Genomic DNA, 24,356 nt, shown 5'->3' on the forward strand with positions numbered 1-24,356 from the left:
CCAGATGCGGGAGAATTGCCCGTCGGAATCTTCAAATTGCTGGGCACTTCCCATGGAGTCCGCTGCATCTAGAGTTCTGCATAGTGCTAAGTTATAGCTCCATTCTAATCTGCTCCAAGAACACTCTGACTATCAGAATATCTAGGCTGCATGATATAGGAACTGTTACCTGTTTATTTGATTCTTTACGGAGAAGAACATCATTTAACTATTCAGCAAGAGGTTCTATCTGACTCCCAAATGCAAGTGAATGAAAATTCCAAGAACTTGATCTAGCAATATCATCATTCAATTCACAGCCTCTGTAGAACTGGACCAATTGCATAGAGATGGTTATTTCTGCTTTACTTTCTCAATGAAAAGAAAGCTCGGGTGAAGAAGTACAGGATAACAATGTTCTCTTTTTGTTGCTGTTTTCATAAAGAAAAGAAATTCACAGGCAAGAGTTAATAACCTACATGCAAGGGAACTGTTAGATCTAGATAGTTCATCACTCTTTCTACAAATACAGAAAAAAAACAAGGACCAATTGATGTAAAAATATTACTGATCCTATAGCTTTTTAATCTTAAATTCACAATTGCTCATTTAACTGCCCACCTGTTTATGATGGTGTTATACTAGATATTGTTATGACCTAGCTGATGTTATTATTCAAAGTCCAATCCCAGAATGAAACCTGGCTTGATGGATCATATTTTATTCTTTTTTATTTAAAAAGCTGGTCTTTCACTGAACACAAGCATGCAATGCTGTAGATTTGCTTTTAACAATAAAACAGAAGTTTATTAAGCAAAAGAAAAGATAACGTAAATCAAGTTATTTACATATAACACAATCCGAAAGATGTCAAAACAGAGTAATATCATAATCCCATCTATCCCAACATCATCACTTTAAAATACTCAAACATCAGACAATGTTTGCTTCTCTATCACTTCCATGGGTTTAACATAAATGTTTCTTTCTAATCCTAGTTTTTAGAATTTGGTAGCCTCTAGGTCATTAATGCAACTAAACTTGGACTTTCTCTGCTTTAAATATCGCCTTTTGGATTCTAAACAAGCACTTCTGGTCTGGAATTTTTACATTAAACCCATTACACTAAGGTAACCTATTTCAGAACTATCTCCTTTCTTAAAAATAAATTATTTTATATGTGTAACTTCCACTAGGACTTGTGCAAAATGAAATCAACAGTCTTGCCATCGAATGATCCTCAATGTTATAGTTGGTTGGCTCGCTGGGCTGGTTCATTATTCTGCAGATGTTTCATTACCCTGCTGGGTAACATCATCTTGATCCTCAGTTGTTTAGTCTGTCCTCATGAAAAGTTCTCCCAATGCAGACAAATTCCTATTATCACTCCAGAAAGGCTCTCTCTTACTAGTTTTTTTTTAAAAAGTTATGGCTTCAGAGATACTGACAAGTTAATCATTAAACCCCCTCATACACACACAAACCAAAACCCACATGGCACTAGTTAAAAATTTAAACTCTAAAATAAATGATATTAAGACATATATCAATCACACACCTTATATCACAATATTAGCTTGCAGAATGAAAAGAATTTTTGCATTGAAATGTATCCTATTGGATTTCTTAGTCAGCCACTTGGTGATACAGAGGAGTACAGTCAGACAGTAATTTTATTCATGCAGCATTTACTTTTGACAGGTGGAAGAAGTTCTTTGGCTGAAAATGAGAAAGAAGAAAGAAAAATTATTTCAATGAATGTGGTTGTTCTTGGTTCATAATCCTTTCTAATTGTGTTTCAATGTACTTTGTATTATACAACAATAAAATCTTTCATCTCAGTCTGAGGGAATTTACATTCCTCTTTATTTGTTATTATCAGTAGGGGAAGCAGAATCATTCAAAGTAAACTAACTTTTATCCACATGAGCTGTCCTCATCCACCATCAATCACTATTGGTAAAATTATTGTGAAAAATGGGTACAATTTGAAGAAAGCTTATGTATTCATATGAACGACACAATAAGTCATGAACCCTCTGGAGTCATGGTCCAGTGCCACCTGACATTAGAATCAGCAGAGCAATGAAAAGAAAATCGTTAAGCAGATGGTACAGACTCTGTCTTTGGCACAGTCACCAAAACATCTTTTTATATCTATTTCCCATGTGTTATGCACTTCTGCCAAACAGATTTTTTTTCTGCCTGTAGGAATATGCACTCTACCCCCTTTTCCTTGGCCTCTGAATGAAAATTTGCTACACACTCTGCTAAGGACTGAATAAATACATGCCAAATGTGGTACGTTATGAAGGACTGATTGTGGCAGAGGCATCATTGTTTAAGAAGTATTAAGGAAACCTCTGATTAAAAACTGCATTGGCACAGTTGTCAGGATTATTCAGTACAATAACCTCTGGACCATTGCCAATTGGCTAACAATGCTGAAGGAGGAAACCAGTTTCAGCAAATTTACCTTCTCACCGATGTACTTTTCTCACTAATTTTCGGTCTTTTATTAGAGGTTTCTTGAATAGTTCTTTAACAAGTGGCTCTGCCATAACCAGCCTATTGTAACATATTGCACAAAACATCTGTGTTAATACAGACTGTGGTAGAGTCTGCAGTATTTTTTTATTCACAGGCCAAGCAAAGTCCTCACCACAGAGTAAAGTGCATTTCCTACAAGAGAAAAATTCCGTTCAAGCTGTAGTGCAAACGTTATGGAAATAGATCCAAAATCATGTCTACACTAACCCCCTTTTAACTGTTGTTAAAGAGTATTTTATCCTGCAATACTCAAATTTTTAATGATATGGAGATAGTGAATTAACCAGTGACTGTAAAATTGAAAGTACTGCTTTAAAATATATTTATATGTCTTTTTGTATTTTGCTGATTCACCAGCTCCAAGTGCTCCGAGTTATATCACATTTACAGAAGTTACCTCCACTACATTGAAAGTGTTTTGGGGAGAGCCAGCAATGCCCAATGGAGTTCTTGAGGGATACAGATTGGTTTATGAACCATTGGAATCAGTACAAGGTATAATACTTGCTATGATTATTGGACACATTGTTAAACAGAAAAGCTTATTTCTCTGCTGTGTAGAAATCCACATGCTAATTCTTTTCAGAATAAATTGAAGTTAATTTTTACTTTCTACAATAGTATAAAAGGATAATATCAATGGAGCAGCTCATTTTATATGCTTCTTCAATTTTATTTTAATTGACAACAAAAACATAAATTGTTGGAAAATCTCAACAGGTTTGGCAGCATCTGTGGAGAAAAATCAGAGTTAATGTTTCAGGTCCATTGCCCTTTCTTCAGAACTGATGGTAGCTAGGGAAAGGTTGGTATTTATGCAAAAGATAGAGTCAGGGAGAGGGGCCGAGTAAACGGAGCGGCACGGTGGCTCTGTGGTTAGCACTGCTGTCTCACAGCACCAGGGACCTGGGTTCGATTCCACCCTCGGGTGACTGTTTGTGTGGAGTTTGCACATTCTCCCCGTGTCTGCGTGGGTTTCCTCCGGGTGCTCCGGTTTCTCCCACAGTCCAAAGATGTGCAGGGTGGGTGGATTGGCCATACTAAATTGCCAATAGTATTCAGGGATGTGTAGATTAGGTGGGTTAGAGGGGGATGGGTCTGGGTGGGATGCTCTGAGGGTCGGTCTGGACATGTTGGGCCAAAGGGCCTGTTTCCATACTGTAGGGATTCTATGATCTGTGATCTTAAACGATAGGTGAAGATAGAGAGAAAAACAGTTGGACAAACAAAGGAGTGGGTAAAGATCAGCCTAGGAGAATGGCTGCTAACGGGCAGTATTAGCTGTTAATGGGTTGTGTGTGGTAGCAGTCCATGTGGTGATAAGGCCTGGTGTGTGGAGGTTGGGGAAAGACATGGGGAAAAGTGCTCAAGCCTTAAAATTATTGATCTTGATATTAAGTCCAGAAGACTGCAGAGTTCCCAAGCAGTGCTCTTCTTCCAGCTTGTGCTGAGCTTCGCTGGAGCACTGCAGCAAGCCTGAGACAGAGGTGTTAGCAGAGAACACGATGATGTGTTGAAGTAGCAGGGATTGGGGTCTTTTTTGCAGTTAGAATGCCATTTCCCTCGTCCTGCACTCATCCCTTGAACATCTGGACGTCAAAGACACCCACGTCACACTCCTGCTCATTGACTACAGCTCCACCTTCAACACCATTATACGTTCCAGACTGGTCTCAAAACTCCGTGACCTTGGTCTCAACTGTGCCCTCTGCAACTGGATCCTCAGCTTTCTGACCCACCGACTGCAATCAGTGAAGATAGGTAACTGCAGCACCTCCACAATAACACGCAAAAGTGGAGGTCCTCAGGGTTGCGTCCTCAGTCCCCTACTGTACTCCATTAAAAGCTACAACTGTGTTGCCAAATTCTGAATGAACGGCATCTACAAGTTCACTGACGACACCATTGTAGTGATATAGATATCTAACAATGACGACTCAAACTACAGAAGACATAGAGGGCTTGGTGATGTAGTGCAATGAAAACAATCTGTCTCGACATCAGCAAAACTAAAGAACTGATCATTCACTTCAGAAAGAAAGAAGGAGAACACGCCCCCATCTACATCAACGGAACTGAGGTTGAGAGAGTGAAGAACATCAGGTTCCTCGGAGTGACGCTAACTGACGACCTGTCCTGGACTTCCCACGTAAATGCAACAGTCAAGAAGGCACAACAACACCTCTTCCTCCTTAGGCAGCTCAGGAAATTTGGCATGTTCATAAGGTCCCTCACCAATTTCAACAGATGCACCATTGAAAGCATGCTGTCTGGGTGCATAACAGCCTGGTATGGCAACTGCTCTGCCCAGGACTATAAGAAACTACAGAAGGTGGTATGCACAGCCCAGACCACCACAGAAGCCAACCTTCCATCCATGGACTCCATTTACACGGCTTGCTGCCGCGGAAAGGCTACCAACATCATCAAAGACCCATCGCACCCTGGTAATGACCTCCTACAACCTCTTCCGTCAGGCAGAAGATACAGAAACCTGAATACACGCACAAGTTGGTTCAGCAACAGCTTCTTCCCGGCTGTATTTAGACTGATGAATGGACTCTTCGGCCTCAAACAATGCTGCTCTTGCTAACGTTGATCTCACCTAGCACATGCCCTGCGCAATGTAATCTGTATGCCTCTGACTAAGTCTTTTTTGAGCTGTACATCCTTGCTTAGTATGATCTGCTTGTACTGCTTGTAAACAGTACTTCAGTACACATGACAATAGTCAATCAATCAGGTATTCTGCAAAGCAGTCACCCAGTCTGTGCTTCATTTCCCCAATGTGGTCTCTGATTTCACGCAACAGATGCTCCCTGACCTGTTGAGCTTTTCCAGCAATTTCTGTTTTTGTTTCTGATTTGTAACATTCGCAGTTCTTTCAGGGATTTTGTTTATTTAAATTGACCATTGTTTTACACTTTTGAACAAATTCTAAATTACCTCTAATGATTTTCTAATTCAACGTAAGTGGGTAGCATTGCTCTTTAGCATAGACTCAAATTGTACTATTCACAAATGCTAACATTTTCCTTTGGTTCTGAGACACAGCATTGTTCATTATTTTGGGATAGTTTCTTCATTCATTCATTCTTTCGTTTAGGTGTGAGTAAAGTGGTGACGGTCGATCTTAGAGGCAACAACCAACGCTGGTTGAAGGTTCGGGATTTGTTTAAGGGGGTCCCTTACAGCTTTTGTGTCCGAGCCAGAACCTATACCTTTGGCCCTGAGATAAGGGCTAATGTTACACCAGGACCAGAAGAAGGTAAAACTCTTAAATTGTATTAGCCTGTATCTTGATATTACTGGATTAACTCTCTGATCCTGATTAGGTTTTTCATGGCCGTGGTTTGAGGGATGCCCCAAGGATTCAGCGATCATACAGATATCAATGCAGGACCTCATTACAAGTTTTTTTTTCTCTCATTTCTTGCCTGTCAGCCAGTTGGATTGCCAGCCTGACCATCTTCCAGGCTGGAAAACCATGTTGGCAGGCAGCAGTTCCGATGGTCTGCAGCAATTAGAAAACATCCACGACTGGTCGGGAGAGTTAGCAACGGTGATGAAGGTGCAGTTGGCAGAAAGTGGTTATTGTTCCACTCAGAATGAAACAACAGTTTAAAAAAAAACCTTGGAAATGGACATGCTGGTCATACTGGAGCACTGTCCTGAGGTATATAAATATGTTGGACCAGGACACGTCATACGCAAGTTTTGCTGTTATTCTTTCCCTTGGGCCTAGGGCATGTGCAGACCAGAGATCAAGAGTTGGGAAGAGATTGGACTTTATGTGATCATAGAGTAGGCTTGAGGTTGAGGGGTGACATCAAGCAATTAATGCTAAGCAGGCCAGAGATCAGCAATTGGACAGAGGTGAGAAAACAATCGTGCGAGAGAACTTAGGCCCACTTCAAACAATGGCCATAGGTTTACTTGAGAGGCTATGGGATGCACACCAGCTCATGGACCACAGAATGTTCTAAAAAGAACATAGCTGATGGAAGCACATGCTGTTTTTACATGTTGCTGCCAGGTCTCATGACCCCTGTCAACTCTTATATTTAATATAGGCTCCCTTTTATCTGCACTGTCAGAGCTTGATTTATGTACTACAATGAAGTGCCTCTCCTCTTCCAAGAAAGGGCACCCATAGAACACAATCTATCATCATAGAAATGGTGGATGCTCCCTAGAGACAGATTTCCTGACATTTAAACTTGAACCATCCCTTAGCCCCATCCATCTCCTGTTTGCTGTGGGGTATATCAACAGTGACAGTCTTCATTCACCAAAAGAAATCAGTAACAGCAAAATTAATCATAAAAATATACTTACGTATAAAAGAGGCAATCAAAGCAATATTTGTTTCCCAAATTACCTCATAATATTTCAATTTCCTGTTTACCACTTACTTACATTTAATTTTACACCAACCACCAATCAATGTTGGGAATGGTAGTAAAAACCTTTATTTAGCACCATTAGTTTCAAGTAGGGTTACCAACTCTGCTTTTATGTGTTCTTGGAGCTTTGATTACATGACATCTAATCATGTGCCACTTTCCTGTATTTTGCAGATATTACATTTATACTGGCCAGGACCCCTGTAGTTGAGCAATTTTGTATAGTGTGTGAAGTTCTGAAAATTAGGAGGCCACAAACAAACTGAGGGGCGTGTGGTCACAATAGCGAGGAGGAGTCAGCAGCAAGGTCAGAAAGGTGGCAGCATGCTTCTCTCTCCATCCCCTGCTGCCAATCCCCTCATTGAATCAGGGGTTGACTGGAGTAGTTTGTTTGCAGTCAAAGGGATCTCTGGCAAGTGGGAGGCCTTTAAAAGTGTGATAGCCAGAGTTTAAGGTCTATATGTTCCTGTGAGGGTGAAGGGCAAGATTGGCAACAATACGGAACCCTGGATGATAAGAGATCTTGAGGCTTTGACCAGAAAAAAGGAGGCATGGTCAGGTACAGTTGGGATCAAGGGAAGCCCTGGAAATATATAGGAGTTTACTGAAGAAGGAAATCAGGAGGGTAAAAAGGGGGCATGAGAAAGCTTTGGTTGAGAAGATTAGGGTGAATCCAAAGAGATTCTTTAAATATATTAAAGGAAAAAGAATAACTAGAGAGAGAATAGGACCCCTCAAGGACCAAAGTGGACAGGTGTCTGTGGAACCATAGGAAATGGGCAAGGTCCTCAATGAATATTTCTCCTCTGTGTTTACAGTGGAGAAAGAAATGAAGACTTGGGAACTTGGGGAAGTTAGTGGCGATATCTTGGGGACTGTCCATATCACAGCAGAGGAGATGTTGGAAGTATTAGAATGTATGAAGGTGGATATATCTCCTGGTCCTGAACAGATACATCCAAGAACCCTGCAAGAGGCTAGGGAAGAAATTGCAGGGGCCCTGGCTGATCCCCATCATTAGCCATGGGTGAGATCCCAGAAGACTGGTGGATAGCAAATGTTATGCCCTTATTCAAGAAGGGCTGCAGAGAAAAACCTGGGAATTATAGACCAGTGAGCTTAATATCTGTGGTAGGTAAACTACTTGAGAAGATTCCGAGGGATAATTTATACCTGCTTTTAGAAAGACGGGGTTTGATTAGGAGTAGTCAGCATGGCTTCATGTGTGGGAGATCATGCCTCACAAATGTTAGAGTTCTTTGAAGTGACCAAGAAGGTTGATGAGGGCAGGGCAGTAGATGTAGTCTATGTGGATTTCAGTAAAGCCTTTGATAAGGTTCCACATTGTAGGCTGCTCTTGAAGGTTAGATCACATGGATTCCAGGGAGAGTTGGCAAATTGGACATGCAATTGGCTTGATAGTAGGAAGCAGAGGGTAATAGTGGGAGGATGTTTGTTGGACTGGAGGCCTGTCACTAGTGGTGTGCCTCAGGGGTCGGTGCTGGGCCCATTGCTGTTTGTTATCTATATCAATGATTTGGATGAGAATGTACAAGGCCTGATTACTAAGTTTGCAGATGACACTAAAATAGGCGGTATTGTAGACAGTAAGGAAGGTTATCAGAAATTGCAGCAGGATCTTGATCAGCTGGGGAAGTAGGCCGAGAAATGGCAAATGGAGTTTAATATAGATAAGTGTGAGGTGTTGCATTTTGGAAAGTCAAATCCAGGTAGGAGTTTCATGGTCAATGGTAGGGCCTTAAGGAGTATAATGGAACAGAGGGACCTTGGAGTTCTGGTGCACGGTTCTCTGAAAGTGGAGTCACAGGTAGACAGGGCAGTGAAGAAAGCTTTTGGCAAACTGGCCTTCATCAGTCAGGGCACTGAATACAGAAGTTGGCAAGTTATGTTGCAGTTATACAGGACGTTTTTGAGGCCGCAGTTGGAGTATTATGTTCAGTTTTGGTCACCTTGCTATAGGAAGGATGGTATTAAACTGAAAAGAGTGCAGAGGAGATTTAAAAGTATGTTGCCAGGTCTCAAGGGACTGAGTTATAGGAAGAGATTGGACAAGCTAGGACTTCTTTCTTTAGAACATAGGAGACTGAGGCAGGGGATCTTATCAAAGTGTATAAGATCATGAGAGGCATGGATAGGGTGAATGCACTCAGTCTTTTTTCCCAGGGTTGGGGAATTGAGGACTAGACAGCACCAGTTTAAGGCAAGAGGGAAAAGAATACATGGGAACCTGAGGGGCAACTTTTTTTACACAGAGGATGGTATACATATGGAATGAGTTGCCAGCAGAAGTGGTTGAGCTGGGTATATTAACAACATTTAAAAGGCACTTGGACAAATACATGTTTAGGAAAGGTGTGGAAGGATATGGGCAAACTGCAGGGATATAGGGTTAGTGTGGATGGACATTTTGGTCAGCATGGCTCAGTTTGGGCTGAAGGGCCTGTCCCCATGCTGTAGGACTCTATGATTCTATGACCTGCTACCAGCCTTTTGCGATTCATGCACAAGAACTCCAAGATCCTTCTGCACCAAAACATTTTTGAAGTTTCTCTCTAGTTAGATAATAAGTTACATTTTAATTCTTCCAACCCAAATGGGTAACCTCATACTTATCAAGTTAAACTCCAGCTGCTAGATTTTGGCCCATTCACCTAACCTATCCATATCTATTTATTTCTTCCTCGCAATTTACTTTCTCAACAATTTTACTGTCATCTGCTGTTAGCTTTGCTGTCATTGATGTCACATGCACTGCTACCTGCATATATTGGGAGTGTCCCTCTGCAGTTGTGCTATCAGGCTTACCCCAAAGGCTCTTATGTATGCATTAGCTATGTAAGCATGGCTGTTCCACCAAAGTGGACTTTGCGTTAAGCGTGGTACTTTTAAGGCAATCATTGTGAAATGAGGCCTTAAAGATTCCATCAGAATTTGAAATTGCAGTAATCATTTCTGTGTGAACTGACAGAAACTGAGAACCAGAAAAATGTTCCTTATAATCCATTTACCTCGTCTTTAAATTCTGTTTCTATACCCCATCCAACTCAAAAATTTACTCAAAAGAAATAGAGCTTATTTTCTACCTAGATGTTAATTTTCATTACTTTTTTTGCAGGAGTGGTAGAATTTCATCAACCAGTTACATAGGGAAGCCGAAAGAACACATCTGTGATTACGTTGCATCTACCACACATAAGATACCAATCTCCGATAAACATTGTCAGGCCAGATAGTAAGCAAAGACTTGGTATTTCACCAAAACGAGGAGAGGAAAGAAAAACAGTTGGCTTCTGCTCAGCTAACTGTTGACTCTTAACAAGTGGAATGACATAGACAAAACCTTCAGAGGAGGTTGCCTCGTAGCCAAGGCGTGTCCTTGCATTGGAAGAATTAATTAGTGGGATTGAGGAAGACAGAGCGAAATCATGTTTTCTTTTAAGATTTGTATTTCCAACAGTGTTAAAGGATGCACTTTCATTTTGTGGAATGTGAAACTGGGAATCTAATAAGATTCACTAATGCATGATGGATCAGTAACATCACAAAACAATCCTCTAGCTTCGTCCCCATGTGATCCTACTTCCAATAGTACATCTAACAGAAGAGCCTTGAATTTGGATTCACAGGGAAATGTAATAAGTGATGTTTGTGCTGTGACTAGCATTTTTCCTTCACGACACCTGGTACCAAGATAAATGGGAAATGTTGTCATGACAATTTCTAATTCATTCAATAACTAGCCATTTCTAACTGCACTTAAACTCCTTATATCTGCTGAGACAAGATCAGAAGCTGTAACACACTTGGATTACATGTGCATAGAAATAGAATCTCCTTTTAAGTAATGTTAGGCTCATTAAAATTGTTGCATATCAGATTTTTAAGTATGAGCCCAGTACGTTAAAATGAATAATCAAATAAAAGGCTGTCTAATTAACAGCAGTCTTCAAAAATTGGAAATTGTTATACATCAATAACATACGTGTTGCTGCTGGTTTATAATCCCCTTTTTAAGTAGCATCAAAACATTGTCGCAATTTAACCTAAATTCACAGATGTCTTTTCTCTGTAATTTCCTCTGTCCAGTCCAAAAAATGGCAAAGGTTAATTTTCACCAACCAAGGAGTTCAAAATGAGAGGGCATAATTTTAACGTGAGAGGAGAAAGATTTAAAAGGGACCTCTTGGGCAACTTTTTCACACAGAGGGGTTGGTGTGTGAACTGAACTGCCAGAGGATGTGGTAGATGCAGATACAATTACAACATTATAAATGTGAGATGAGAATAGGAAAGGTTTAGAAGGATATGAGCCAAATGCAGACCAGTCAGACTAGCTTAGTTTGGGAAACCTGGTCAGCATACACAAATTGGATCAAAGGGTCTGTTTCCACGCTATATGACTCTTAAGGTCACACTGCCAAGAAACAATCCAACAGTCCTCAGTGCACCTTTAATTTTACTTCATGTTAATGGAGAGTTATTAGTTTCTTTGTTGGGAGTCTGCATATTAATGCAAGGCTGGAAAACTGGTGCTGTTGAAGGTATTAAATTGGTTTCAATATTTTAAATGGATAACTAACTCAGTAACTGAGTTCTTAATACTTATTGAATATTGTAATTTCCAAAAGCTCAGTGTTTCAATGTGAGTTGCTTTCATTCTTTACTTCTTAGACTAATTTCCTGATTTTTTGCACAGGTTCCCCTGGTCCCCCGCTGAACCCCTCGATTAGTGAAACTGCCTCTACGCTCACTGTTCATTGGACACAGGGTTTGCTTGGAGCTGGACCAATACAAAGCTATGTAATTGAAGCACGACCCTCAGGTGAGCATAGCTGACTTCAGCAGAATCTCTGAATACCAAAAACAACAAATGTTGGAGGTCACAGCAGGTCAGACAGCATCCACCTATCCTCTCCTCTATCCCTCTTCTATCCACCTCCCACTCTCTCCCTATTTATTTCAAAACCCCCTTCCCCTCCCCCTTTTCTGATGAAGGGTCTAGGCCCGAAACGTCAGCCTCTCTGCTCCTATGATGCTGCTTGGCCTGCTGTGTTCATCCAGCCCTGCACCTTGTTGTCTCGGATTCTCCAGCATCTGCAGTTCCTACTATCCATGGATAGAGACTCACCTCCATTTTAGTAACCTTCAAACTGATTTCCTTAACAATTTAAATATGTTACAGGACACCATCCCAGTTAGAGAATTCCTTTAAAGATGTTGCTTTCTTTTTTTCAAATTTTCCTGTTAAACATGAATAATGATACATAGCACTGTTCCCTACCCTGAGGGTACAACTTTCAGGTAGAGGTTGAATGCATACTCTCTGCTTTTGTTCTTCCTAAGAGGTAGGACATTCAAGAAGATAAACCTTTGTCAAAGTAGATCTCCTTTAATATATTTGTCCTATATGTCAATAAAACATTTATATGGCACATCTATGAAAGGTGTCCTAAAATATTTCACAGAAGCATATTCAGGAAAATGGATACCAACCCAAAGTAGATGTTAAGAAAGAGAATTAAAACCTTGGTGAGGAGGTCAGTGCTAAAGGAGGAGACGGAGGTGTTGTGGCAGATAGTTTTAGGGAGGGAATTGATGATCATAAACTTTGGATAGCTAAAGAAACAGTTACCACTGGAGAGGTGAAGATGTGAGAGGCAGAATCGGGGAGATAGTTCAGAAATTGTTGAGATAAATGACATTGCAAAGATATGGGGGGGTGTGATTCAGAGATGGGAATTTTAAGTTCAAGACATTGAGGGACTGGAAGCTAATGTAGGTCAGTGAAGAATTGAGTAGTGGACACTTAGGACCTGATGCAGGATAGAATGTGGGCAGCAATTGTTTTGGATAAACTTAAGTTAATGGAGAAAGGAGGATGGAAAGCTAATTATTTAAATATTGGAATAGTCACGTCAGGAGGCGAGTAAGATGCAGATGAGGGTTTCAAACAAAAATTGCAGAGGTAGAGCAGAGGTGAGTAATATTCAGAGGCTATAAGGTTGGGAGGTCAGACTGGAGTTGAATAGTATACAAAAACTTCGACTCAGCACACTTATAACATCCAAAATAAATGTAATAATGTACACATACACAGAGACATGTGTTCTCACCAATCACACAAGCAAGCGCCCATGCACAAATCTTTTATTAGTGGCATCATTTAAAAGATGAACAGATGGTGCAAAAAGACACAAATCAATGACAAATGTAGTCCTATCTTAGGAGGTAGGATGAAATTGATGGTAAGCATAATGAGTTTGTGTCAGGAACTGATGACTATGGTTTTAATCTTCCCAATGATTCTGCAACATATTATGGAAACTTTTAATCCAAGACTGTGGACAAGATTTTCCCATTTTAAATTTGTGTTTTGTTGAGTAAGATACTTGACACTCAGTCAAGAGCCCATGGTGTTAGAGGTAGTGGAGTAGCAAGGAAAGAGGATTAGTTAACTGATAAAAGACAGAGTTCAGATAAGGGGAGCATTTTAAGGATGGCAACTCTTAGCTACAGGGATCAGTAATGGAGTGACAGTTATTTACAGTCTGTGTTATTGACTTGGGTGAGGAAAGTTAATGTACTTAATTTTAAATTCACTTGTGCGACCTGGGTATAATTTATTGTCTGTCCCTAGTACCACTACCAGCAAGTTTTGAAGTGATACAGAAATACATGGGAAGAGAAGTACTGGGGTGACACAAGGAGTCTGCAGAGGGATGCAGACAGTTTAAGTGAAGAGATACAATCTTGGCAGTTGGAATACAATGTGGGAAAATATGAGGCTCTGCACATTGGCAGGAAGGATAGAGGAGCTGAATATTATTTAAATGGAGAAGGACTGCAGAAAGCTACAGTAAAGAGGAATTTGGGAATTGTGAATGATGGTGGTGGAGAGGAGGGTTGTCCTTTTCAAGCTGACTGCAAAAGGAGGCCACACAATCAGACCCAGCAGGCACGAACACAGCTTGCAACATAGTTCAATGCAGTGCCCTGGATGAAGAGGGGCATCCAGCAATGGAGAAAGAAGGTCAATGATCTTCTGTGCTCTGCAACGTTAAGTGGCACCATCTTGTCTCTGCTACCTCGCCCTCAGAGGGCCATCACTCACTCTAGCCCTACTGTTGTAAAGCTAACAGACAAAATCTTTCACTTTTGCATACACTATTTTGACATAACATTTCTCACCCACCTTATTCTCCCAAACCACTAACCTTTTCTGCCCTCTGCTCTTTACACTCCCACACTGGGGATACCTCACTACCATTCCAGTTAATACATCACTACTAAGTGCTCTTTTATCTCCTTCCATTCTACATACATCTAATATAATAGCTCATTGCAGGAAATATTGGTGGGGTTGAGGGTGTAAGGGTGGCAGACATAGGACGTGAGAACATGCATTGAGGGTTGGCGGGAATCAGGGTGCTTACTTACTCAACTCGAGATGAAAATTCTGGAATTGATCTGCAAATAGCACGGCTGTTCTTGTGGGAATGGGCCTCAAACTACATTCGACTCAGCTGCTCCAAGGGTCCATACATGCCAACGCTGATCCCAGCATTGATTTCTGGTTTTGGAAATCGATCCACACATTGCTGTCAGAGGTTCAAACAGAAGAAAACAAATTTAGAGAAAACATAGGCTGTTACCCAGTGTACCAATCAAATTGCTTCTGGAACATAGCACCTTACATTTACCATTAAAATGTGAAAAAGTTAGGGTCTAGGCTACCTTCTTAATATAATTTGAGGTGGTCTGGTCTGGTCCATAACACCTAGTATACTTCATTGTGCTGTGCTGTTTGCTCATTACCGTTAATGCTAACTCATTATCAATCTGTGCAACATTTTATCCATCGTCAACAACTAATTCCCTCTAATTTCTTATGCCGCCACTAGTGGCACCTACATTCCCTCTAATTCTCCGCAGACCTCTGGGGTTCATGCGCAGCAGTGACTTCTGGAACTGGAAGTCAGTGCAACCACACATAGATCGACTTGTACAGACTCCAAGTGGCTGTGCATCCACGTATCTGAGAAGGAACATTGATTGGCACCTGCTAAGAAGCCAGAAACAGAGACTGCCATCTCTACCTCCACATCTGAGGAGGAAGCCGGCGAAACCTCAGAGGAGGCACCAACAAGGCTTTCCCCTGCACCTTCCAGTACTTCAGACTGTCACCTTGGTGGGTACTCTTGTCAAGTCACACTTCGGAGCAGAATCCGGTGACCATACCACTGGCAGGTGTCCGCACCTGGTCAAGGAAGAAACAGCCCCCACCCAGACTCTAGCAATGAAAGGACTGTCAGAGACCAGGCACCCACTCAGCTATTAATGACTTTGTCAAACTGCACAAAATGAGACTAAAATTGGGAATAAGATGTGTTAAAAATAATTATTAATGCTACCAAACTGAACTAAAGCCCTTGAAGATTTTTGTGTTCCGTGATATCATGTTTTTAATGTTTGGTTGCTTTGACATGATTCATTTGCCTTTTTAGATGAAGGATTGTGGGATACATTTGTGAAGGATATTCCTGGTGATGCAACATCCTATGTGGTTAGTCGGGATCTGCTAAAACAAAGAGTGAGCTATGAATTTCGCATTATCGCAGTCAATCAATTTGGATATGGCGAACCAAGTACACCATCCACTATAACATCAGGTAATTAATTATTTGCTGCTTGCTGCTTAGTCTAATCATTTTCTGATGGTGGAGGAATGAGTTGATGGAGAGTGAATTCTCCTGGATGCTGTTTCTAACTTCCTATTTACAAGCTACAGAGCATCGTCAGAATCTTGATTATTAGCAAGCTGTCTCTTCTTCATCACAGTAACAGATATTAATGGTGTAGAGCTTCAGTGTCAGGATGATAAAATAGGATCTATTCATCATTGATTTGATTTATAGGTTTTCCCATCCTATATTTTACTTCTTAAATGATGTTATGAATATTAACAATGTGCATGAGTGCCTGTGTATATGTCTTGGTTGGGGTTGGTTTAGATCAGTTGGCTGGATGGTTAGTTTGCGAAGCAGTGTGATGCCAACAGCATGGGTTCAATCCCCACACTGGCTGAGGTTACTATGAAGGACTCTCCTTCTCAACCGCTCTCCCCTCTCCTGAGGTAATGGTGGTCCTCCGGTTAAATCACCACCATGTGGATGAAGTAAATGTGGAGAGGAAGCAGCACATGGCTAGTTTGCTTGAGATCTCAATCACACCTTGTGAAAAGATACTCAATAAGAATGTGGTTGATCTGGTAGGTATTGTACATATAAGAGCAACCAGGCCAGATAGAGAAGCATGTAGAGCAGAAACTAGTGCTATCCAGTAGGTACAATGCACTTGCTACCAGTGGATAGGAATATAGATATTCAGAAGGATATATAGAATTCTAGCCAAGGCACCTCAAAGCAGGAACCTGGGTAAAGAAAGGAACTGTAATGTGATAGTTGCAATGAATTCAATAATTAGAAAGGCAGATAGCATGCATTTATAAGCAGGATCAAGAATACTTTATTGTTTGTTGCCTATCAGGGTGAGGGATATTGGAGAGATCTGGCAAAAGAATCCAGTCATGTGATCTATGTTGGGGCCAGCAACATAGGAAGGATCATTTCTGGAGTGTATCTGGAGCAAGGCACTAAAACTGGTCTTCAAGTAGGGTACTACATAGAAAGGAAAACTAAAAGAGAAATAAGAAATATGTGGGGAAAAATGGCATTATAGCAGGAGGACAACATAAGATGGATGGCCCAAACAAGTGATCTTCATAAAAATGCATAGATTATAAGGCTGACAAGAAAACCTAAAGTGTGTGATATGGCAGCTATTACAGAGACATAGCCTCAATACAGTCAGGACTGGTAACTGAACATACCAAATCATGAGATTTCCAGAAAGATAATGGAATCTAATAAATATGGTGGAAGAAGGCTTAGTATTTAAAGATGTAATTATTTCAATGATAAGAGAGTATGCAATGAAAGGTATGCATTTGATGGCGATGTGGTAGATTGGAGTTGTGTATATAGCCCCAATGAAGTGGCAGAATATACAGATGCAGAGAATAAACAACCCTGTAACAAAGACAGAGTGCTTCCAGTGGGGGATTTTAATTTTCATATAAGTTGGAATCAGCAGAGTAGCTCAAGTCAGTTTATGAATTTTCTGACAAAAAAGGACTACAGATGCTGGAAATCAGAAACACAAACAGAAATTGCTAGAAAAACTCAAGCTGGTCTGGCAGCATCTGTGGAGAGGCATGTTTCAGGTCCAGTGACCCTTCTTCAGAACTGACTGTGGCCAAGAAGAGGTTGGTATACATGCTGAAGATGGGGTGGGGGAGGGAGTTGTGGTGGGATGGTGGTAGGGTTAAACGATAGGTGGAGATGGAGCCCAGAGAGAGAGAGAAACATTTGGGCAGATGAAAGAATGGGTAATGGTCAGCCTAGGAGAATGAATAGCTGCTAATGGGGACCATTAGTGTCTGACAATGGGTTATGTGTGGTAGCAGTGCATGTGATGACAAGAGGGGTAGGGGTAAGGACATGGGAGAAGATGCTCAGGCCCTAAAGTAATTGAATTCAATTTTAAGTCCCGAAGGTGACAGAGTCCCGAAGCAGAAAATGAGATAGTGCTCTTCCAGTTTGCGCTGAGCTTTGCTGGAGCATTGCACAAACCTGAGACAAAGATGTTGGCCAGGGAACATGGTGGTGTGTTGAAGTGGCAGGCAACAAGAAGCTCAGAGTCATTTTTGCAAACAAAACGTCAGTGTTCTGCAAAGTGGTCTGCACTTTGTTTCGCCAATGTAGAGGAGACCATGTTATGAGCAGCAAATACAGTAGACTAGATTGAGTGAAGTGCAGGTAAAGGGGAAGAAATAAAGGAACAGGTGATACACCTTCTGTGGTTCATAGATTCATAGAATCCCTACCGTGTGTTAACAGGCCCTTCGGCCTAACAACTCCACGCTGACCCTCCAAAAGGCATCCCACCCAGACCCATCCTCCAACCCTTTCCCTGTAACCCTGCATTCCCCATGGCTAACACATCTAATCTACACATCCCTGAACACTACGGGCAATTTAGTGTGGCCAATCAACCTAGCCTGCACATCTTTGAACTGTGGGAGGAAACCGGAGCACCCGGAGTAAGCCTGCACAGACACGGGGAGAACATGAAAACTCCACACAGACAGTCACCCGAGGGTGGAATCGAACCCAGGTCCCTGGCGATGTGAAGCAGCAGTGCTAACCACTGAGCCACCATGCCCATAGGGATAGGTGCCATGGGGCTGTGGGTAGGCACTGGGAATGGAGAGGAGTGGACCAGGATGTCGAGAGGGAACAGTCCCTGTGGAAGGCTGACAAGGGAGTGGAAGGAAATATGTCTGGTGGCGGAAATGGCAGCTAATGATCCTTTGGATGTGGATGTTGGTGGGATGGTAAGTGAAGACCAGGGGCCCCTATTGCTGTTGTGGGAGGGAAGAGAAGAGGTGAGGGCCAAAGTACAGGAGATGGGTCAGACACGGCTGAGGACCCTGTCGACCACAGTAATGGGGAATCTTCAGTTGAGGAAGAAGGTAGACATTTCAAAGGCCCCCTTGTCAAAATTGGCATTATCGGAACAGGTACAGCAGAGATGGAGAAACTGGGAGAATAGAATGGAATCATTCCTGGAAGCAGAGTATGAGGACATATAGTCAGGCAACTGTGGGAATCGGTGGGCTTGTAGTGAATAATGGTGGCCAGGTTACCCCCAGAAATGGAAACAGCTGTCAAGGAAGGGAAAGGAGGAATCAGATACAGACCAGGGGAAGGTGAGAGCGGGGTGGAAGTTGGAAGCAAAGTTGATAAACATTTCCAATTCTGGACGAGAGAGGGAAGCAGCGCCAATGATGTCATTGGTGTATTGGAAAAAGAGTTATGGATAGGGCCCAAGTAGGACTGGAATAAGGAATCTTCTGTGTACCCCACAAAGAGATGGGCACGTGGCTCTCCCTTTGACCAGAAGAAAGTGAGAGGAGTTAAAGGAGAAGTTGTCCAGAATGAGGACGAGCTCAACCAGGCCGATAAGGGTGATGGTGGATCGGGACAGTTCAAGCCTTTTTTCCAGGTAGAAGCGGACAGCCCTGAGACCATGCTGACAGGGGATGGCCATATAAAGGGATGTCATGTTCATGGTGAAGGGGAGATGGCTGGAGCCCATGAACTGGAAATTCTGAAACTGACATAAAGCATCAGAAGAATCACGGATGTAAATGGGAAGGGACTGGAGAAGGGGAGAAAACATCGAGTCAAGGTAGGAAGAGATGAATTCTGTGGGGCAGGAGCAGGCAATAACAATGGGTTTGAATTTCTTGAATTTGTTCAGAATAGATTCTTGCAGCAATATATTGAACTCAGAGCTTGTGTTTTTTGAGACATGGCCTAACCGAAAAGGGAGAATGAGAAAGGAAATGGAACCGAGATAGAAGGAACTGCAGATGCTGGAGAATCTGAGATAACGAGGCGTAGAGCCGGATGAACACAGCAGGCCAAGCAGCATCAGAGGAGCAGGAAAGCAGAGATAGAAGGAACTGCAGATGCTGGAGAGTCTGATCAGAGAAAGAAGGAACTGCAGATGCTGTTCAGAGATAGAAGGAACTGCCTAGGCCCGAAGCGTCGGCTTTCCTGCTCCTCTGATGCTGCTTGGCCTACTGTGTTCATCCAGCTCTACACTGGAACCGTTTGGTTTCAAAGGAGGACTGATACTGAAACTGAAATTGGAAACTAAAACCTCTCGGGAGCCTGAAATTTGTTAAACAATATAAAAGGACACAGAGACTTTCAAGCTCACCAACAGTGTCCTTGTTTTCAATAGTGGCACTTTGTGGCATCATTATGTTTGTTAATAACTGGGATTTGGAACTTTTTTTCTGAAAATAGTTGCTGAGCTTTACTTGTAGAACCAAAAGGGGGCAGGGCATATTAGATTTCATTACAAGTAATGAGCCTGATTTGGTTAACAGTCTAATAGTACATGATGGTTTATCTAAAAACAATCATAAAAGTTCATCTTGAGAGGCCTTTGAGGTGCAGTGGTAGTGTCCCTACCTGTGAGCCATGAGGTCCAGGTTCAAGTCCCATCCCTCCAGAGTTGTGTAATAACACATATGAACAGGTTGGTTAAGTTCAACTTTGTGTTTTGAGATAGAAATGCAAAACAGTTGCTCAGATTTTAGATTTAGGTAAATATGACTCTAATAGAATGAGGCAAAGTCTGTTTTCAGTAAAGAGGATGAATTTGTACGGGTAAATCAACAGGAGACCAATGGAAAGTGTCCAGAAAATAATTTAATATGATCCAGGACCAGTTTATATTCCTAAGGATTAAGCATTCTACTTGCCAATCAAAAGACAGCCATAGATAATAAGAAAAGGTACAGGGCAATCAAAGATTAAAAGGAAAAGCACGCAAAGATGCAGAAAAAAAGATGCTGCCAATTTGCCTGAGCCACAACGAAGAATGGAAGCTGACAAAATAAACAGTAAAATCTACAAAAATGAAATGTGATAAGAAATTTGCAAGGAATATTAAAACTAACACTAAAAATTACATTAGAAAAAAGGGTGATAAAGCAACGTGGCCCTGCAAGAGCTGGTTATGATATTTTAAATGAAAATTACCGTACAGTGATCATATTGAATAATTTGAATGTAGTACTAGATGAAAAGGATGTCACATTCTACATTGCAAGGGCAGCTAATGGTGAGGCAGGGATAGGTGTAATAAAAATAACAAAAATGAATTGAGAAAAAATGCCATTAAAAGACAGCAAACCCCCAGGCCCAGAAAGCTTCCATCCCATTGTCTTAAAGAAATTGTGACAGAGTACTGCAGTACCCTAACTATTTCTCGACTCAGGAATGTTCCCTTCACATACCTTTCCACCGTTTAAGAAAATTAGAAAGGGAAACTAATAGACCAATTGACCTCACATCTGATATCAGGAAATTGCAAGCATATAATTAAGGAACAAGCAACTAAATGCCTTTACAATTTTTAACTGACAAGAAAGAGCCAGTATGCATTTGTAAAGTCAATACAGTGTGGAGCTGTAAGAACCTGCCCATCTTCATGATGAAGGGTATAAACCCACAATGTCGACTTTCCTGCTCCTCTGATGCTGCCTGACCTGCTGTGTTCCTCCAGTTCCACACTGTATTGACACTGACTCCAGCATCTGCGGTTCTTGCTTTCTCCTGCGCTTGTAAAGTGTAGGTCGACTTATGAACCCAATCGAATTCTTTGAAGAGGTGACTAAAATAGCGAAGAGGGATGTTATTTATATGGGTATCCAGAAGGCATTCAATAAAGTGTTTCTTATCTAAATGTTTGCTACAGTTAAAGTTTATGAATTTGAAGGTGAACAACTGACCTGGTTAGAAAATATTGTTAATTTTAGGAGACAGTGGTTAGGAATAAGGGGCAGATCTTTAGCAAGATACAGTTAGTGGTGTCTCAAAGGGAACTGTATGAAGTGCCAAGAAAGTACAATATTTGTGTATTCATTATTAATAAACTTAGATGATTTGGTAGAGAGCCATGTATCCAAATTTGCCTAAAACATGAAGATGGGCAACTGGTAAGCAATAATGGACAGAAGCATAAAATTACAAATATTATTAGATTAAATAAAGCCGTGGTAATTAGATTTCATATGGACAAATGTGAAGTTTCATTAACTGGCAGAATACACTTGGTCTAAGTAGCCTACTCCTGTTCCTTCACTCAAGTTGGGGCAGTATACAAGCTTCAATGCCTGCAGTATCTAAGCCATGTTGGGAATTTGCAGTTGTTTAACATGTACACGTTGTAGGCAGTCCGTCCAACTGTTTACTGTAAAGAAGTTGAGTGTGAAGGAAATTAAATAGTAGAGATCTTTCACGTTAGATAGCAGTTGCTTATGTCTAAACTTTTGCTGTGTGTTTTCCTACAGCTCAGCTGGGAAAACTTCCATTTTATGAAGAGTGGTGGTTCCTGGTAGTGATGGCTCTCTGCAGTTTTATTCTCATTCTGCTCATGGTGTTTGGGCTGATCCTACATGGACAGAGGAAAAAGTACAAGAACAATACTGGTAAGATATTCTCCGGCATGTAGAATGGAAACTTTGAATAATCAATGTTGCTTTAAAATTTACAAATTCAGAAGTGTCTCATAACTCTTTGTTATTCAAGTGAATGCAAAGGTAATGCATAACTTGACAATCTCAGTATCTGTTTACAATATCATAGTTTGGTAGACATTAATCACCCTCAACTTGATATGTCAACATCATTTCCTAATCTCTACTTCTTTTAAAGTTCTCAAAAGTAACATTGTAACCCAACTCTGCAATCACCCGTTTAAATCCATTGAGTTTTGTTTCCATCCCATTCACTGCATCAAGGGCACTTTACATAAAAGTCATAGATGTGATTGATACAAACAACGGTGTGTGACTTCTCAGGGATGTCAGCAGTTGATCACTCTGTCCTCCACTGTTGCTTTGCCCTTACACTCCTGTGCTAATAGAATTAATATATCTCCTTTCCAGTGTGCAGAGTTAAGACTCCATCCTTAGCTCCTTGATATTTCTCGCATTATCTGAAAGTACAATAACTCCTTCTATTACTGTAGACACCCTTGCACTCTTGCCATTTTCCAGTCCTCCAGCACCTCCCCCTTTTCCAGGGATGAGACAAAACTTGCAATTATTGTGAACTACAAAGAGGAAAGTAATAAAATTCAGGAGGACATAGAAAGACATGTGGAATGAACGGGCACATGATGGATTAGATTTAATGTAGAGAAGCATGAATCAATACATTTTAGTAGAAGGAACAGGGAGAGGGAATACAAAAGAAAAGGTATAAATGTAAAGGGGATGCAGGGCAGAGGATTCTTTGGTATAGGCAAAAATCGTTGAAGGTATCAAGGCAGGTTGAGAAAGATATTAATAAGACATACAGGATTCAGGGTTTTATAAATTGGGATATGGAGTACAAAAGCAATGAAGTTATGGTGAATCTTTAATAAATACTAGTCTAGCCTCAACTGGAGCATTGTGTCCAATTTTGGTCACCATCCTTCAAGAAAAATCTAAAAACTTCAAAAAGGATGTAGGAATTCTTTATGCGAATGTTTCCAGTAATGAGGGATTTTAATTATGGATAGATCTAAAAAGCTGTGACTGCTCTGAGATTTCTGTTTTTTTAATAGAAAATGATACCAGGAATGAGGAATTTTAGATACAAGGAAAGATTAGAGAAATTAAGCTTATTCACTTTGGAGCAGAGAAGATTAAGAGATGACGTTATTGACGTGTTCAAAATTCTGAACAATTTTGACAGAGTAAAGAAGGATATTATGTCTCTGCTACTTGGTATGTCAGTATCTAGGCGTCACAATTTCAAGATTGTCCGCAAGACACCTAGGAATGAGATGAGGAGAAACTTTTTTACTTGGAGAGTTATTAGGATTTGGAATACACTGCCTGGGAGAGTGTTGGAGGCAGATTCCATATAGGGTTTCAAAAGAGAGCTGGATATGTATTGGGAAGTGATGAATTTAGAGGCCATGAAAATAGAGCTGGAGAATGGGACTAGCTGGATAGCTTTTTTGGAGCCGGGACAGACACAATGGGTTGAATAGCCTCCTTCTGTACTGTAAGATTCAATGAATAGAAGATTGAGGGAAAACTTGAAAGAGGTTTTCAAAATCATGAGGGGTCTAGAGTGAGAAGCTGGGGAGAAACTTTCCTTTGGCAGAAAGAAAACCAGGGACATTGACTTTGGGTGATTAACAAAAAAGAAAGTGCCTTGAAGAGAAAACATTTTTTCATGCAGTGGTCAGGAGATGGGAAGGACTGCCAGGAGTCTGGTTGAGACAGATTTACCCGTAGTTCTCAAAGGAGAATTGTATTATCTGAATTGAAAAATAATTGCAGGCCTATGGGGAAATGGTGGCAGACTGGCACCAGGTGACTCGCTCTCAAAGACACCAGCACATATGTGACAGGCTGAATGGGCTCTTCCTGTGCTGTAACATCCTGTAATTCTGTGATTACAACATCAACACCCAGCTTTACTTCTCTGCCACGGTCTGTGATGCTGTTTGTCACTCCTGTAATGTTGCAGCGGAACAGGACCAAAGACATTATGTTCACCTCCGACAGAAAATATTTACTGAGGCTGAACTCTGAGTTTGAAATTTTGTATCCCAATTCATCATCAAAATTGTCAGCTTCTTCTATAACAGTGAGATCTGTATCTATCCTATCCAGATTCAAGCTGAAACCCAAAAAGTAAATCCAAGCTTGATTTCTTCCCTGCTTTACCTCCATTCCAAGCTGTTCCTTATATAAAC

General features: G+C 41.1%; 1 protein-coding gene across 1 annotated transcript in view; it reads left to right on the forward strand.

Annotated features, from left to right (window-relative positions):
* Positions 1-24,356, forward strand: part of sdk1a (sidekick cell adhesion molecule 1a) — a 720,929-nt gene that overhangs the window by 679,376 nt on the left and 17,197 nt on the right. The window contains exons 38-42 of the mRNA XM_048609738.1: positions 2,887-3,024; positions 5,636-5,797; positions 11,653-11,778; positions 15,461-15,625; positions 21,949-22,086. Coding sequence (XP_048465695.1) covers positions 2,887-3,024; positions 5,636-5,797; positions 11,653-11,778; positions 15,461-15,625; positions 21,949-22,086 — 729 coding nt within the window. The remainder of the gene's footprint in view (positions 1-2,886; positions 3,025-5,635; positions 5,798-11,652; positions 11,779-15,460; positions 15,626-21,948; positions 22,087-24,356) is intronic.

The sequence above is a fragment of the Rhincodon typus genome, chromosome 21 (assembly GCF_021869965.1).
Source record: "Rhincodon typus isolate 14 chromosome 21, sRhiTyp1.1, whole genome shotgun sequence".
Lineage (NCBI taxonomy): Eukaryota > Metazoa > Chordata > Chondrichthyes > Orectolobiformes > Rhincodontidae > Rhincodon > Rhincodon typus.